The sequence below is a fragment of the Globicephala melas genome, chromosome 19 (genome assembly GCF_963455315.2).
Source record: "Globicephala melas chromosome 19, mGloMel1.2, whole genome shotgun sequence".
NCBI classification, from domain to species: Eukaryota; Metazoa; Chordata; class Mammalia; order Artiodactyla; family Delphinidae; genus Globicephala; species Globicephala melas.
Window position 1 is genome coordinate 33,493,343 of NC_083332.1, and position 15,514 is coordinate 33,508,856.

At 49.1% G+C, this 15,514-nt stretch overlaps 1 protein-coding gene across 1 annotated transcript; it reads left to right on the top strand.

Moving 5' to 3' along the window:
- The first annotated feature begins 11,164 nt into the window (after nucleotides 1-11,164).
- On the top strand, nucleotides 11,165-15,288 carry IRX6 (iroquois homeobox 6). Its single transcript, XM_030832923.2, has 5 exons — nucleotides 11,165-11,209; nucleotides 12,216-12,473; nucleotides 13,116-13,225; nucleotides 13,420-13,727; nucleotides 14,519-15,288. The coding sequence occupies exons 1-5, from the start codon at nucleotides 11,165-11,167 to the stop codon at nucleotides 15,286-15,288; spliced, it is 1,491 nt and encodes a 496-aa protein (XP_030688783.2).
- The last annotated feature ends 226 nt before the right edge of the window (nucleotides 15,289-15,514 follow it).

Sequence of the window (15,514 nt, forward strand, 5' to 3'; positions counted from 1 at the left end):
CTCTTTGTGCTGTACCGAATAATCTATTAAATCGTCAGAAGAAACTGTGGTAAGCTTGTTATTCTCATTTTCTTGATGGGGAAATTGAAAAACAGGAATTAAGAAACTTATTCAAGATAATCACGGCTGGAAAGTGTTGGAGCCACAATATAGGCAGCCTGTATATCATGCAATACATATAGACTGCCTACATCCAGACCTCCGACCCCCATGCTATACTGTCATTAATTGTGTGTGTGTGTGTGTGTGTGTGTGTGTGTGTGTGTGAGAGAGAGAGAGAGACAGAGAGACAGAGAGACAGAGAGAGACAGAGAGACAGAGACAGAGAGACACGGAGAGAGACAGAGACAGAGAGACAGACAGAGATTGAGAGATTATATATAGTTTATACTTATATGGCTTATATTAACATAGAAAATATCTGGAAGGCAGCCAAGAAACTGTTAGGAGTCTGTGCCTCTGGAGGGTGGGGATGAAATAATCAGATGACTTCCTTGTCTCTTTGCAACCCCACTACACTGTCTCTCAGGAGTTCATTCAGCTGTAAGTAATAGAAAACCCAATTAACAGAGACTTAAACAAAACCAGTTTATTTGTCTGACATAACCAGCAGTCCAGAGGTAGTGTTTTACTGGCTCCCTGATAACAGGGCTACTTCTGTGCAATGAGCTTGACCTTACACTCGTGGTAACTCTCCTTCCTTGCTTTATTTTTTCCTCTACAGCATTTATCTTCGTCTAGCATCTCTCTATTTTACCTGTGTACCTTGGTTATTGTCTGTCTCCTGCACCAGAATGTCAGCTCTAGGAGGATGGGAACTTTTTTTGTTCACAGCTGTACCCCAGCACCCTAGAATCCTACCTGGTACAGAGTTAGTGCTCAATAAACATTTGCTGAACCAATGAATGAATGGATGTTGCTGCTTCAGTTATCACATCCATGTCCAAGACTGAAAAGAGAGGGCAAGTGCCACCATTGCTTCTGTCCTCTTTTATCATGAAAACAAGTGCTTTCCCAGAATCCTCCACACAGACTTCCTCTACGTCCTATTGGCTGGAATTGGTTGACACGGCACACTCCTCTTCCCCGTCCAAAGATGCTAGAATCCAGGAGTAGGTGGTTACAACTTCACATGGCCACCCCAGCCAACAACGGGACATGCTTAGCCAGGAAGAAGCAGGAGTGGGTATCAATTAGACAATCGATCATATCTCCCACAGGCAGTCTGGCTTTTTACCACATGAATATTCTACTTTAATTTTATATATTCCTTTTTCAATTTTTTTTCTTTTTTAATTTTTTAACGTTTTAATATTTTTATTTTATATTGGAGCATAGTTAACAACGTTGTGTTAGTTCCAGGTGTACAGCAAAGTGATTCAGTTATACATATATACGTATCTATTCTTTTTCAAATTCTTTTCCCATTTAGCTTATTACAGAATATTGAGCAGAGTTCCCTGTGCTATACAGTAGGTCTTTGTTGGTTTATCTATTTTACATACAGTGATGTGTACATGTCAGCAACATGGATGGACCTGGAGATTATCATATACTAAGTGAAGTAAGTGTGGCAGAGAAAGACAAATATGATATATCGCTTATATGCAGAATCTAAAAAAAAATGATACAAACAAACAGAAACAGACTCACAGACTTAGAGAACGAATTTATGGTTACAGCGAGGGGGAGAATGGGGGAAGAGATGGATTAGGAGTTTGAGATGGACATGTACACGCTGCTGTATTTTACATTCTTCTTGAATACAGATGTCCAGGCCACACTTGAGGCTTGCTCAAATTCTCAGAGGGCGAGGCTGGGCGTCTGTGCCTTTTAAGGATGCTCAAAAGATTTCGATGCACCATCCATGATAAAAAGAACTTTCCAGAGAGTCTGTGCTTATAGATAACAGCAGAGTTTTTAAGTCCTGGAAAAGGAAGTGTGACCTGACTCCCAGAAAGATGTGAGCCCAAGGGACCTTTGTAGATCATGGAACTCAGGCTCTCCAATGTGCAGCTGAGTAAACTGAGGCTTCCAGAGGGACAGAGAATTGTCTAAAGGCTCCCAGGCAATCAGTGGCAGGGCCAGGGCTAGGTTCCAGCACTGTCTCTCAAACCAGTGCTTTGCTCCCATAAACTCTCGCCACCTTTTTCGCCATCATCAAGTGTTTACAGCCAGGGGCAGGACCCTCCCGTTACTCACATTTAACTTTTACAGAGAAACAACCAAGTATCAACTTTCCCTTTCTCCGTTAACTGCATAATCTACAGTAATAAATTAGTCCCCAAGCAAAAAGATGCCCTTAATCCCCACACTGCTTTTTCATATCCCTGTGGTGTTTATAATGTAAAAGGAGTTTTAGTGGTTAATATCCACTCTCAGGCTTCCCCTTTATATATGTATAAATTTATATTTCATAATTATAGTTGCAGGTTTCCCCTCTGCTCTGCCCCTGCCCTTGAGCTAGAGAGTGACACAGGAAATGGTTTATGTTCTCCGGTCTACACTGACAGTCTAATCCCGCTCGTGTATTTCATGCTGTCTCCATCAAGTCCATTTTCTCTCGGCTACTGTGCCCAATGTCTCCATCTCCGCGGACTCAAAGCACCATGTGCCTGGAGCAGATATAGGCAGCCCCCCTCCGAAGGACTACAGCTTTGGGGCAGAGAGTTTCAGAAATGCAGGTGAGGAGACCCAAGGTCCTGTTGGTGGATAGATTTATTACTGTTGATTAAGTGCCTCATACTCGGCGCCGTGCCTGTGTGATTGCTATGAACAGTGCAAACTTTCTCTTCTGAGCTCTCTGTTAGAATAAACCTGAACAATCAGAAAGCAGAAGGATGTGTGGCTTTAAAACTGCCAGGGGAAATCTGATATAGCAAAACCCAAATGAAAGAGCAAGGTACGGCCTTCGCAGAGATGGGAGGAGCTGCCAGGCTACCTCCCAAAGCCTGTATAGAAATCCAAGGTCAGACTTCATGCTTTCTTGCAAAAGGTGCTAGAACCCCTGAGAGGAACAAGCATCAATTCAGAGACCCGTTGGTTCCCGGGTTGTCTCAAATGCTAATCGGTTATGTGACCTGAACCAGAGGCTTAATCCCTCTGAACCCCAGTTGCTCATCTATGAAAAGAGGATAAGAAAACCTCCCCTATTTAACCTCCAGAGTGACTGGGAGAACGGAAGAAAGCAACTTATGAACCTGTAATACAGGTAATATGGGTAATGTAATACCCATGTAATATGGGTAGATTTGAAGCAACTGAGTCATAGGTGCCCTAAAATTCCAGCTCTGTATTGCTCCCTCCCCCACGCCCATCAGCTAATATTTATAAGAGATGCATTTTCCTAGACATTATATATGGCCCTAGTCTTCAGTCAAAGGCAAATGTAAAAAATATCTGCTGAGAATCCAAGGTGCTGGTGTCAACAGGACTGAAATATCTATTTAGCTGGTCCATTTTTTTTTCATTTCTATGCAGATATTTGGTATTACATAGACTTAAAAACGTAGGGAAAGCCAACCATCTGCTATAAAAAAGAACACAGCAGCAGTTCAGATCATTTGTTTATTAGGTGAGGTGGTTATTTCTTGAGACGCATCATCTCAACAATTAAGCATTTAATTGGAAATGTTATTTTCCCCAGACTTTAAGGCCAACAGCTTCAGTTCAAGCCCCAGATTTTCAGAACTAGCTCTATTACACTGGGCAAGTTAAGCTCTCTTAGGCTCAAACTTCTGTAAAACAAAACAAATGATATCTAATTTCAGGTATACATTATAGCTCAACTGTAAACCCCACGGGGACAGAGATTTTCATTGTCTCGCTGCATTAAATTCGCAGCCCCTAAGTCCGTGCTCTTAAATAACAAGCGCTCAATGAGTGCTTAGTGAAGGAATGAAGGAAGGGTGACATAAAAAGTGCTTAACCTCACGCCTAGAGTCTTGTGAGCATTCAGTAAACATTAAGCCGCTTTCCCAAATTATTATGATGCTAGATAAGAGATTTCAGGATGACGCTAGAATATTTAACTCATTCACATGCAGCGTGCATGAGGGCAGGAACCTGTTTCGTTTAGTGTTGAATCCTCACCTCCTTGAACCATGCCCTGCTTTCAGTAGACACTCAGTAGTTATCTGTTGAATGAATGATATGGGCTGTTCTTCCCAGACAGGCCACGTGCTAGTTGAAGAGAAAGACCAGCACCGGGATTTTCTTATATTCTCACCCGGACTGTGTGTGCACAAAAGATATTCAAGCATTCATAGCATGGGAGGACTGCAGACTAACAGGGGCTCAAGATTGCTTAGAACCACCACCATCTGTCAATTACGCGTAAGTGTCATGGGGGCTGGTTTTGACTCCAAGTAACAGAAACATCTTCTATTACCCCCTGAAACTCTTCCTGCAGACAGAATCTCCAGAGAAAATCGCACGAGAAAATACTCACTGAGAAATCCCACAACCTCTGTCACTATGAAAAATGTCATGGAAAAGGATTTTTCTTATAAAACAGCAACTTATGAAAGCAATCAGTGCTGGAAAGCTCAAAGATAGATGAAGAAAACTAGAGGAACAGATCCAACAGCTCTGGTTTTATGAATAGACGATTCCACCACCCCACTCATTTGTAAGATTCTCATGAGATCTTTTTTTTACAGCAGGTTATGAATCATCTTCATGATATCTTTAAATGGATGATCAATACTATATTTTCCCATAAAATGTTTGGTTTGAAATCCGATTTTAAGTGCATTAGAGTTTTTGTACACCGAATGGGTGAATGCCATAATAAATTGTCGTCAAATATGAAAGAAATATAGCAGAGATGAATTGCCGTATTTATTTATGAGTCTATAAAACACCTTGTGACGGTCCTGGCACATTTTTGGGATACCAATTTGAACCTTCAGGAAAGTTAAAAGCATTAAAAGAGACTGCAAGGAGATTTATTATTGGAATGTTTTTAATTGCAGACCCAAGCAGACATGCAGGTATTAGAATGGCTATGCCCTTAATGGGCATGTCTCATGTGTTTCTCTTTTTTTTCCCTCCCTTTAGAAATGATATACTTCCTATATTTTTATTGATTTGTGAAGATTTGTCATAAATTACTCTGGCCAGCACGTGACATCACAAATGGTCTCAGCTTCCCTAAAGTAGCGGGCTCCAGGTGGCACAAAAACAGAAGGCTCCTGGCCTGTTCTAATGCTCAGCTTTCAAAGTAGGAGATACCACAGTGAAAGAGAACACCAGCAGAATGCAGCTCATCAGACAATATGTATATGACTTGAAGCTGCTCATATATATATATATATATATATATATATATATATTTTTTTTTTTTTTTGCAGTACGTGGGCCTCTCACTGTTGTGGCCTCTCCCATTGCGGAGCACAGGCTCCGGACGCGCAGGCTCAGCGGCCATGGCTCACGGGCCCAGCCGCTCCGCGGCATGTGGGATCTTCCCAGACCGGGGCACGAACCCGTGTCCCCTGCATCGGCAGGCGGACTCTCAACCCCTGCGCCACCAGGGAAGCCCCAAAGCTGCTCATATTTTAATTGAAGCCTTAAAGTCTATGACAGTGAAATCCTTTGGGAAGAACAATGACAAAATAGCATCTTTAAAAATCGCCTGTTAGCAACGGTCCAGTTAGATTGCTGTATGCAAAAACACACAGTTCCTGGCTAGAGTCAGAGCCGGCACCAAATCAGCTCGCTTTCCCACTTGTCTAAGCCATGACTCTGTCCCCTAAGTGTACACTCAAGACCGCTCCTAGGCCCTGTCGCACAGGGGAAAAAAGACGTGGCATCTTATCCTAGCAAGTCCTTTTGTGTGGCTTCTTTCAGGTCTTTATTTTTTACATGCATTTTTGTTTCCCAAAGACTTTGGCTTCAAAAGCTGTTCCCTGGCCTTCAAATCCATACATCTGTCATTAACTTTCAATTTTAATTCCTTGAGATGCCTTGAGCTTATCATTAGAAAGATATCACCATCCAGAAGATAAAAATAATCAAGAATTTCTATACATAAAACCTGCTTTGTAAGTGAGAAGTTAATGCACCACTCCCCTCCCCCAGTCTACTGATGCAAAAACAAAGATTAAAAATATGTACATAAATATATATATAAATATATATAATTTGGTTAGTGACTATATATATACAGTCATATATATGTATATCTTTCTGAAAATGGTCACTAACCAAATTCCATTAATTGTTTTATAAACTGTGATAGATATATAGACATAATCTTGGCTGAATTTTTCAGAGGTTTTTTGTTGTGGCTGGTTTTGTGTTTTTTTAGCTTTTTTAAAATATTCTTATCCATCACAGCTGGGTCTGTTTGCTGTTTTCTATTTTAATTAACGACCATCATCAAATTTCTAAAACTCCCAAAGTATTACAGAAGCTCTTTCATAGTACAAGCTGATATAAAAACATACAGTAGAGACCCTGAACTCGTGTGCTTACTGCAGCATCTCTTTAGATATTTTCTCTGCTAAATTACACGGTGATATCCCAGGGCACGACATCTCCAGCTGTATCTGGCTTTATGTATGTTTGAAATAAGGTCTTGTGGAAAGACCCAAAGTGGGGAGGTCTGAATTCTGGTTCCTCCTCTCTCATCTATTGGGTTATGTAATCTTAGATTTGCTTCCCACCTCTCCAGTTTCCTTATCATGAACGTTAAGTAAGGTAAAGCAGGGGTGTTTAGGATAGCCCCCAAGCATGCTACAAATGCAAAAGAATACCACATAGCAAGAGCTGTGATTTTTAACTCTAAGCTCAGGTTTGTACCTGGCTCACTGACGCACCAGGATCGCTGCATTGTCTCGTTTTTTACTTTATCCGGAAGTTCATTCTTTCTTTCTCTTTGCCACCTTCCTGACAAGCAACATCAACACCCTCATCTGGGAATTATTGCCTTTTTATTTTCCCCTCCTGATGCCAGAGTTGCTGCTGACAATATGTATTCAGGCAAGGGGCTCGCTGTGTTTCACAATCAGATGCCACGCACACTACTTCCGTCAAAACAATTAGTGTTCATTTCGGTTTTACTCGGGGAGACCTGCGGTGACTGATCAGTATAAATTATAGATGCTTCTGTCCAGATGCACTTGTTCATTCATGCATAGATTTGAGGAAATTTCATTCTTCCCAGTTCAAAAACAGTCACTAAAAATCTCATACTTAAAAAATATAATTTAGCACATTTTCATCGGTGTTATTTTATCCATATACTTACGCATTCCATCTATGACTTGAGGCATTTGAATTTGATTTGAGGCATTTTGGAGTTATCATCCCCTCCCTGTAAAATGTGCTGTCTTTCTAAATCATTAGGAAATCATGGCTGTTTAACTCAAAATAGTGCAATGTGATTTTTTGCGTGTATGGTACCTGCACTCAGGCTTACTGTCAAGACACATCCTTTACTCTGCCTGCTCAGGACCTTCAGTGCATTTCAAGCAAAGCAACGTGAACTTCAAATAAACGATGTGGATTAGCGCTCTCCCTCCTCCAAATAGGCCTTTGACTGTTGACTTTGTTTTAATGAGCAGCTAGAGGAACTATCAGGGCATGTGGCATAATACAACAAAAGAATCTGTATCATCTGTGTAAAACATTTTAGGTGGAATGACTCCCTTAAATGTAACTGGGAGGGTCTGTATTTCAGAGGCTTATTTACTTGCTTCAGTAAAATTCAATGCGTACACATAGACAATTGGGCATTTTTCCCAAAACTAAATTAGACGGTGCTGAATAAAGCAATGAAAAGCCAGCACGGTGGAGAAGCTCAGAGCACCTTGGCTGCAGAGGTGAGTGTCTGTCGACAGTCAGGAGGACAAGAGCAAATTCCACGGCAGCTTCCCTGAAGCACTTTCCAGGAAAGACTTCTTTTCACCTGAGGTTTCTGCCAGTCAGAGGTTGATACTGGTTGAACCTGATGGTTTGGTTTTGTAATGAGGGCCCCAAAATAATGGGAAAAGGCACATTTCATAGGACCCCTTTTTAGGGAACATAGACCCCTTTTTAAGGTGGTGACAATCAAACGTCAGCGGCACCAGGTAGGTTTGCTTTGGGTGCAGCCTCTCCCCAGGAAAGAAATGTTAAATCAAGGTCTCCCATGCCTGGAAATTGCAGCCTTCCTCCCCAAGACATCCTGATACCTTAAAGCAACTTTGGACACAATAGAAAGATGCCTTAACAGAAAACCTGCTCTTTTGTTTGTTTTCTTTTCTGCAGATGAAGAAAACATGCTGAAGCATCTTCAGAGTCTCACCTCCCAATTCACTTCACCACTGTTCTTCCTCCTCTTTTCTTTCTCTGTTGAAAAATCTTGTTGCTTTTCTCGAATCCTGGAGAGCAAAGACAAGAGGTAGGCCTGGAGGCCCTGCACACAGCATTGATACCGCAGAGGTCTTATAAATCAGATGAAAATCAATAAATTCTATATGGTAGTTTCTCCTTTGCAATCAGGTTGCCAGGGGACAGAACTAATGCTTTTTCTTCACCACCCTCCCCATTTTTCTGTCATAAAAAAAAAAATCTGCTTAGGAACGAATGGGCAATCAAAGCTGCTGAGTAAGTATTTCAACTACCTAATTTTATTACTTTACAATTGACATACCTTCCCTCTGGAAATGTTTGCAATTAATTAATTAGCAGTAACCTTCCCCAAGGGACTAATTTAATGAATTCTCTCCAATTCTTACGTTTAAAAAATAGCTTAGATGTATCCACGCTGCAAACGTGTAGATGGCTCCAAAGTGCATTTTGAAAAATCGAGGGATCTTATCTATTACGGTGAATTTTTATCACTAAATCAATCCGGCGATAACTATAATTCTTTTTCTAACTAGGAGTTTCCCGGGTTGAACGCAAGGTTTCTCCAAGGTAACGACGCTGTAGCAGCAGCCAGGAAACCTCGCTGGGTTTGTTCGTATTTAGAATGGAGCTTGTCCTCATGTTAATAATCTCTTAGGCGGAGGAGTCTTCGGTTTGCGCTTATCCAAGCTCCGTGCGCGTTCTGCAGAATATGTAAAGAAAAAAGAAGCCGATGTCCTTCTAAAGACGTCGCTGGCTTCCGGGCCTACCCGTCTCCTCTGAAAGGTGCCGAAGGAAAGCTCGCGGCCAGGGATTCCGGGCCAGGGCCCCAAACCTTGTCCGTCCCCTGGGCTTCCTCCTTGCCTCGCCAGAACCCAGGGCAGAGATACGGGTTGTTCCTAACCTCTGCGCCACACGTTCTTGCGTTTCAACTAGAAAATAAACCCGGGCCCTTGAACCAACCCCGCCGCCCCGATTCCTCCGGGGAGGTACAGAGAGGGCCTGAGGGAACATTTTTGTAAACTGTAAAGCGCGGTGACCCCGTGAATGAAAGGCGAGGCATTCGATCCCGGTAGCAGCCCCCGAAACGCCACCCACCACCACCACCAGGCCGGCAGCCCCTTTACGCCCCCAGACGTCGCAGGTTAGAGACCCTCAGCGGGGAGGCTCCAGGCCTGGGGATTGAGCCTTTGGGAGTGCAGGATCTACGGTGCTTGCAAACTGGCGGCCGCTTGCCCGGGAGCCAGGCCTGGAGGACACGGCCCCCTCCCAGGCACCAACGAGCTCGTCCGCCCATCGGTGCCCTTTTGAGAGCCCCTGGGATGGAGGGGGTGGTCAGACCGCTAGGCCCAGCCAGACGTCCCAGCGGAGCGCAGGGAATGGGCAGCCCTCCCCGCGGGCTGAACCGCGGCTCGCCAGCGCCACCCCCAGCGGAGCGCGGCGGCTGCAGCTCGGCCCCAGCGCCTTCCTGCGGCTCCCCGCTCCCCCGTGGACACAGTTCGCCGTGCGCACGAGGCAGCCAAGTCTCGGCTTCGGAGGAGACGCCCAGGAGTCTCAGCCCGTGGCCTGCAGATGCCAGGGGTCAGACTTGGCGCCTTTCCTGGCGGAGTCCGAAGGGGGGATCTGAACCTTGACCTCGAGGGGGCGCTATTCGGCCTATTGGAGGGCCTGAAAGCCGCAGAGAAGCCCCGGGGTCAAGGCCCTGGCAAAGCCCCGGGCATGGAGAGCCTGCATCGAGCTAGAGTCCTAGGGAGACTGGGGCGGGGAGCCAGGTCCCCGAGGACAAAGACGGCCGGAACAGTGGGATCCACTGACGCTGCCCAGCGCTGCCCCAACGAGCTCGGGGCCTGTGGCGCGAACAAACTTTCCTGCAGCGGAGGGGCGGGATGGGGGGGCCGGGCTGGAGGCTTCTCCCCCGAGCTTCTGCTCTCCTCCACCTGCCAGCTTTCAACCTCCGCCCAGCCTTCGCCCACCCCTGTTTCCTCCCCTCCCCCGAGCGCCTCTATTCAGTTAGACTCCTCATCTCTCTCCTCTCCCCTCCTCCTTCTCCCTCTAGCCTTTCTCCCCCACTTTTCTCCTGTAGTTTCTCCTGTCTCTTCTTTTGTATTCTCTCCTCCCTCGCTGCCCGGTGCTTCTCTCCTCCTCCGGGCCGCAGGGGAGGAGGTAAGCGCGCTGCGCCCGGGGCCTGCGCGGCACAGTGGGAGGCGTTTCTGCTACTTCTCCCGGGTAATTTGGTGAGATTGTACGTGCGCGCGCGCGTGAGTTTAAGGCGAAAACGGTAGGATCCTGCGCCAGGCAGAGAGGGTCAGGGTCTTTGACTTTCCTCACCAGCTGCACAAACCTCCCGGAACAAGTGTGTGTGGTGAGTGCGCGCGCGCGCACGGGCTGGCTGCGCTTGGCAGGCTTGGTGGCCCGGGGCCCCAGGGCTCGGGGGCCCGCCTGGCAGCCCGGGATTACCGTGACGTCACATTGAGCCTCTGGCCACCTTGGATTGGGGCACCTCGGGAGCTGCACGGCCCCGCGCCGCGCCTCACCTTGCCTCGCCACCGCGCGCTTTTGGGAACCCGCATCCACTCCCTTCCCCTGCCCATCCATGGGCCCTTCTGTCTTCCGGACCACGCGGGCCGGAGGGGAGCCTTCTGGAGCGCAGGGCTCGGCAGCCGGGCTGCCTTCGGCTCTGCCTCCAGTCGCGCCAAGCGGGCGGAGGACCCGGCGCTGGGCATCGGCAACCGTGTAAGGAACCGAGGCCGCGGACGGCTGGAGGCGCAGAACCGCGAGGCAGAGGCGGGAACTCGCAAGAGAAGAGGGAGGTGGGTCACGGACAGCCACCATGTCCTTCCCGCACTTTGGACACCCTTATGGCAGTGCTTCCCAGGTAAGAGCCGCCCCCTTGGGGGATGGGGGCGGGCTGGAAGGAGGGAGCGCCTAGCGCAGGAGCCCGCTCGTAAACGCCCCCCTCTCACACGAGTCCCCGGGGAAGTCAGAGAGCGGGCACCTGGGTAATGCACCACCGACCCCTCTGGCAGCCCCAATCCCTGGCTGAGAACGTTCAACTCCCCCAGCGTAGGCTGGAAAATCGTGGGACCCGAAACTTGGGCACTCTGGCCACGAGCTCCGTGAGGTGGGTGGGATCTCGGGAATCTTACAGAGAGGCCTCCTTATCGTACAGATATCCGAGGTGGCCAGGAGAGTCTCAGACTTCCAGTCCAGAGCCCTGTCCATCTCACTGTTTTTCTGGGCTTGTTCGTTTGTTGTCCTCTGTTCTTTTTCTTCCCTTTCCATGGGCAGGTCCAAGCGCTCTGCTTCTGGTTCCTTCGATTTTTCCAGACCTGGGTGGGTACTGTACGGTGACAGGGTTTCCTGGGGAAATTCTGGAGAGCCCACCCCTGTTCAGTTTCTCCGCAGAGTGCCAGAGGGCTAGTCCCACTTGACCTCTGCCCCGCTTTGTGATCTAGGATAAGCCTCCGACTCTCTCTAGCCCTAACTCCCGATCTATAAAATGGGAGCAGGAGTGAGACGTGGTCTCTAAGACTACCTTCAAGTTCGGCCTTTGTAGGATCCTGTGACTCCGGGGAGGGAGGGCTCGCGAGGGAACTGGCCGAGGTTGGCCTCTGTGATTTGGGTTTTAGAACCTTCCCATGACCCGGAGCCCCTGGAACTCTGGAGTTTAGCAAAGGTTTAGGGGTATTTATAAAGGCAGTTTGGGTAAATTGCGTCTACGGACAATTCCTGTCCCAGTCCTCAGCAGAACGCTCAACACAGCACAAGGTGGCATTTAGTTTATATTGAATGAAGGAACGATCTGGCAGTTCCGCCGCTGGCTCCCGCCAGCCCGAGGCGCCGGTCTCTGACCTCCGGTGCCCCCTCTCTCGCCCCCGTAGTTTCTGGTGTCTGCAAGTTCCAACGCCACTTGCTGCGAATCCGCCCCGCGCTCGGTCCCAGATGTGGCCTCAGGCTCCACCCCGGCGGCCGCGCTCTGCTTCGCACCCTACGACAGTCGGCTGCTGGGCAGTGCGAGGCCCGAGCTGGGCGCGGCCTTGGGCATCTATGGAGCTCCCTACTCGGCCGCTGCAGCCGCCCAGAGCTACGCAGGCTACCTGCCCTACGGCCCGGAGCCGCCCACGCTGTACGGGGCGCTGGTGAGTAGCTGGGGTGGAGCCTGGGTCTGTGCGTCAAAACCTACCCTCCTGGGGGCAGGAGCGGCAGGGGCGAAATCCAGTGTGATGTCTCCATCTAGGAAGGACTCACAACTCCGAGGAAAGGAAAAGGTTAGGACTGTATATAAAGAAAAAAAATCTTTACAGTTTACAGGAGTCCGTCCTGTACCTCTATGAATTGCGTGAGGTAGGCAAGTCATCACTAGGCTCAGGGTACACATGAGGAAACTGAGGTGCAGAGGGGCCCGAGAGAGAAAGGGTCAGGGAATAGCTCTGGAAGGGGAGTAAAGAAAGTTCCCCAGCTGGTGGGAGGGGGGAGGGGCTGGGGGGACAAGTAGTAACAGTAATCTTAACAGCTAATATTTAACTATTGTTTATTCTGCACCAGGAACTCTGTCAAGCATTCTTCTTCAATAACCTCTAGGCATTATTGTTATCCCATTTTACCAAGGGGAAACTGAGGCATAGAGGGGTTAAACAACTGTGCCCAAGATCACACAGCCAATGCGAGTGGTGGTACTGCAATTGGAACCAGACTTGACTCCAGAGTTCACACCCTCAGCAACTCCCCACCCCTCTTCCTCCCCAGATGTAGTTCTGAATTCTTCCTTCCTCCCCCACCAGAATCCACAGTATGAATTTAAGGAGGCTGCAGGGAACTTTACACCCGGCCTGGCGCAACCAGCAGCCTATTATCCCTACGAGCAGAGCCTGGGGCAGTACCAGTATGACCGGTAAGGCATGGGGCATTGGTGGCTGTCATCTCAAGTCCTTTCCCCCCTTCCTGGCCAAGGTAGGACCAATCTACAGAGCATGGGGGGCTGTGTGCTAGGATGGGGAGCAGAACCTCACTTCCAGGACGTAAACAGTCTCCTGCCTGCAGCCCCAGGTTCCTCACCCCAGAACTGTGAGTCAAGTTCTCCCCCAGGTACGGATCGGTGGAGTTGGGTGGCGCTGGGCGCAGAAAGAACGCCACCCGGGAGACCACTAGCACACTCAAGGCCTGGCTCAACGAGCACCGCAAGAACCCCTACCCCACCAAGGGCGAGAAGATCATGCTGGCCATCATCACCAAGATGACCCTCACCCAGGTGTCCACCTGGTTCGCCAACGCGCGCCGGCGCCTCAAGAAGGAGAACAAGATGACTTGGGCGCCCAAGAACAAAGGCGGGGAGGAGAGGAAGGAGGAGGGTGGAGCAGAGGAATTGCTGGGCTGCCTAAATGGTGACACCAAAGGTACCGAATGTTCACTGCCCCAACCTGCGTGGGTTTCCAGCCATCAAGCAGTTTAATTGGCTTTTCACAACCACCCCGTGGGGTAGCTTTTAGGAAGGCACCCCCTTGCTTACCCTTGCACGTGCAACCCCTGCATGCCTCAGGGCCTTTGCCTGTGTGGTTCCCTCTGCCTGGAACTCCCTACAGAGCCGGCTTCTTCTCGACTTGAAAGTACCACCTCCGAAAAGCCTTCCCTGGCCACCCATGCCAACTAGCTTCCCAATTTATTCTCTATCACGTCAGCCTACTTTATGTGCCATACATAGCCCCTCAGGGATGTCAACTCCCCTAGAAAGTGTCTTGTCCACTGCTGTATTCTCTAAGTTCCTAATACCTAAATGCCTAAATGATGTCTGGAGCATAGTTGGTACTCAGTAAATATTTTCTCAATTAAGTAATACACACCAGCCACCTGTGGGTGTTGGAATTGGGTAAAAACTTTCCCTTGCTTTTTTAAGGCTGAGGAACTGAGATCCAGGTCTTAGGCATCGAAAAGTGGACATTTCCTTGGGGTATCAGAGGGGAGGAGTCTTCCAAAGGGTGGGGGCAGGTCTAGGGGCGGGAATTCTTTTCCTGCGGCGCAGCCGGCAGCCCAGGGGCAAATGTAGGAGGCGGTGTGGCCATCCTGGTGAATTACACCGAGAATGCCCTGAGTGCAGAGCGCGTTTGCTAAAAGCTTCTCAGGGATGGGCACTCCCGAGGATTTCCCTTGGGGCCAGGGGCTTTTCTCATTCGCTCCTGATTTCCCGCAGATGTTTCAGCTATCCAGGAGGCTCGGGGGCTGAGTGACCTGGAAGACCTGGAGGAAGAAGAGGAAGAGGAGGCGGATGAAGAGGAGGCAGTGGCCACAGCTACGGACAGGCTGGCTGAGCTCCATCAAGACACTCAGTCGCTGCCGGCGGCACAGTGTGCCACAACTCGAGAGGGCCGGCCGGAGCGCAAGGAGTGCAGTCTGGCGGCGCCCCGCTTCTCGTTCACTGAGACCCCCAGGTCGGGAGAAACCGACTTCCTGCGGGCCGAGCCAGGAGGCCCCACTTTGACCATGCACTACCCGCGCAGCGAGAAACCGCGCATCTGGTCTCTGGCGCGCACTGCGGCAGCCAGCGGCGTCGAAGGTGCACCCCCAAACCTGTCCAGGCCACGAAGTCCTGAGTGCCATCTGATTCCTGGACAGCCTCCAGGCCCCGGCGCGCGACCCGCAGTCCCCAGAGACTCCGCGTGCGAAGAGTCTTCCCGAGTAGCCAAAGCCTTTGGAAACCCCTCATTTGCCCAACAGGGCCTGCCTCTGGACTGTACGCCATGCCCGCGGCGGAGGGCGCCGGCAGTGCAGTGCCAGTACCAGTCAGGAGCAGAAGGTAGTGGGCCCCCAACGGCGCTGGGAGTGTCTGTCCAAAAGACACCTTCCCCCGACACATCCATCCATCCACCCCCCCCACCCCGGGTGCCCAGCCGCTGCACACTCTGCCTCTCCAGCATGCCCAGGTTCAGACCTAGCGCAAGATTGTCTCACAGCACTCCTTGAAACAGAAGCTTAGAGATAAAAGTTCTAGTTACCAAATCTTAAAACCAAATAATAGTACTCAGCTCAGAATGAGACAGTAACTTGCCTAGAAAACCCTTAGAAAGTCATTGAAGAGATGGACAGCTAATATCTCTCCAACGTTCAGCCAGTGTGCCACGTGGGCACCACCATGACCCTCTCCAGCACAGCCACCCTTGTCCCCTGCCTGCCCTTCAGAGGAAGCCAG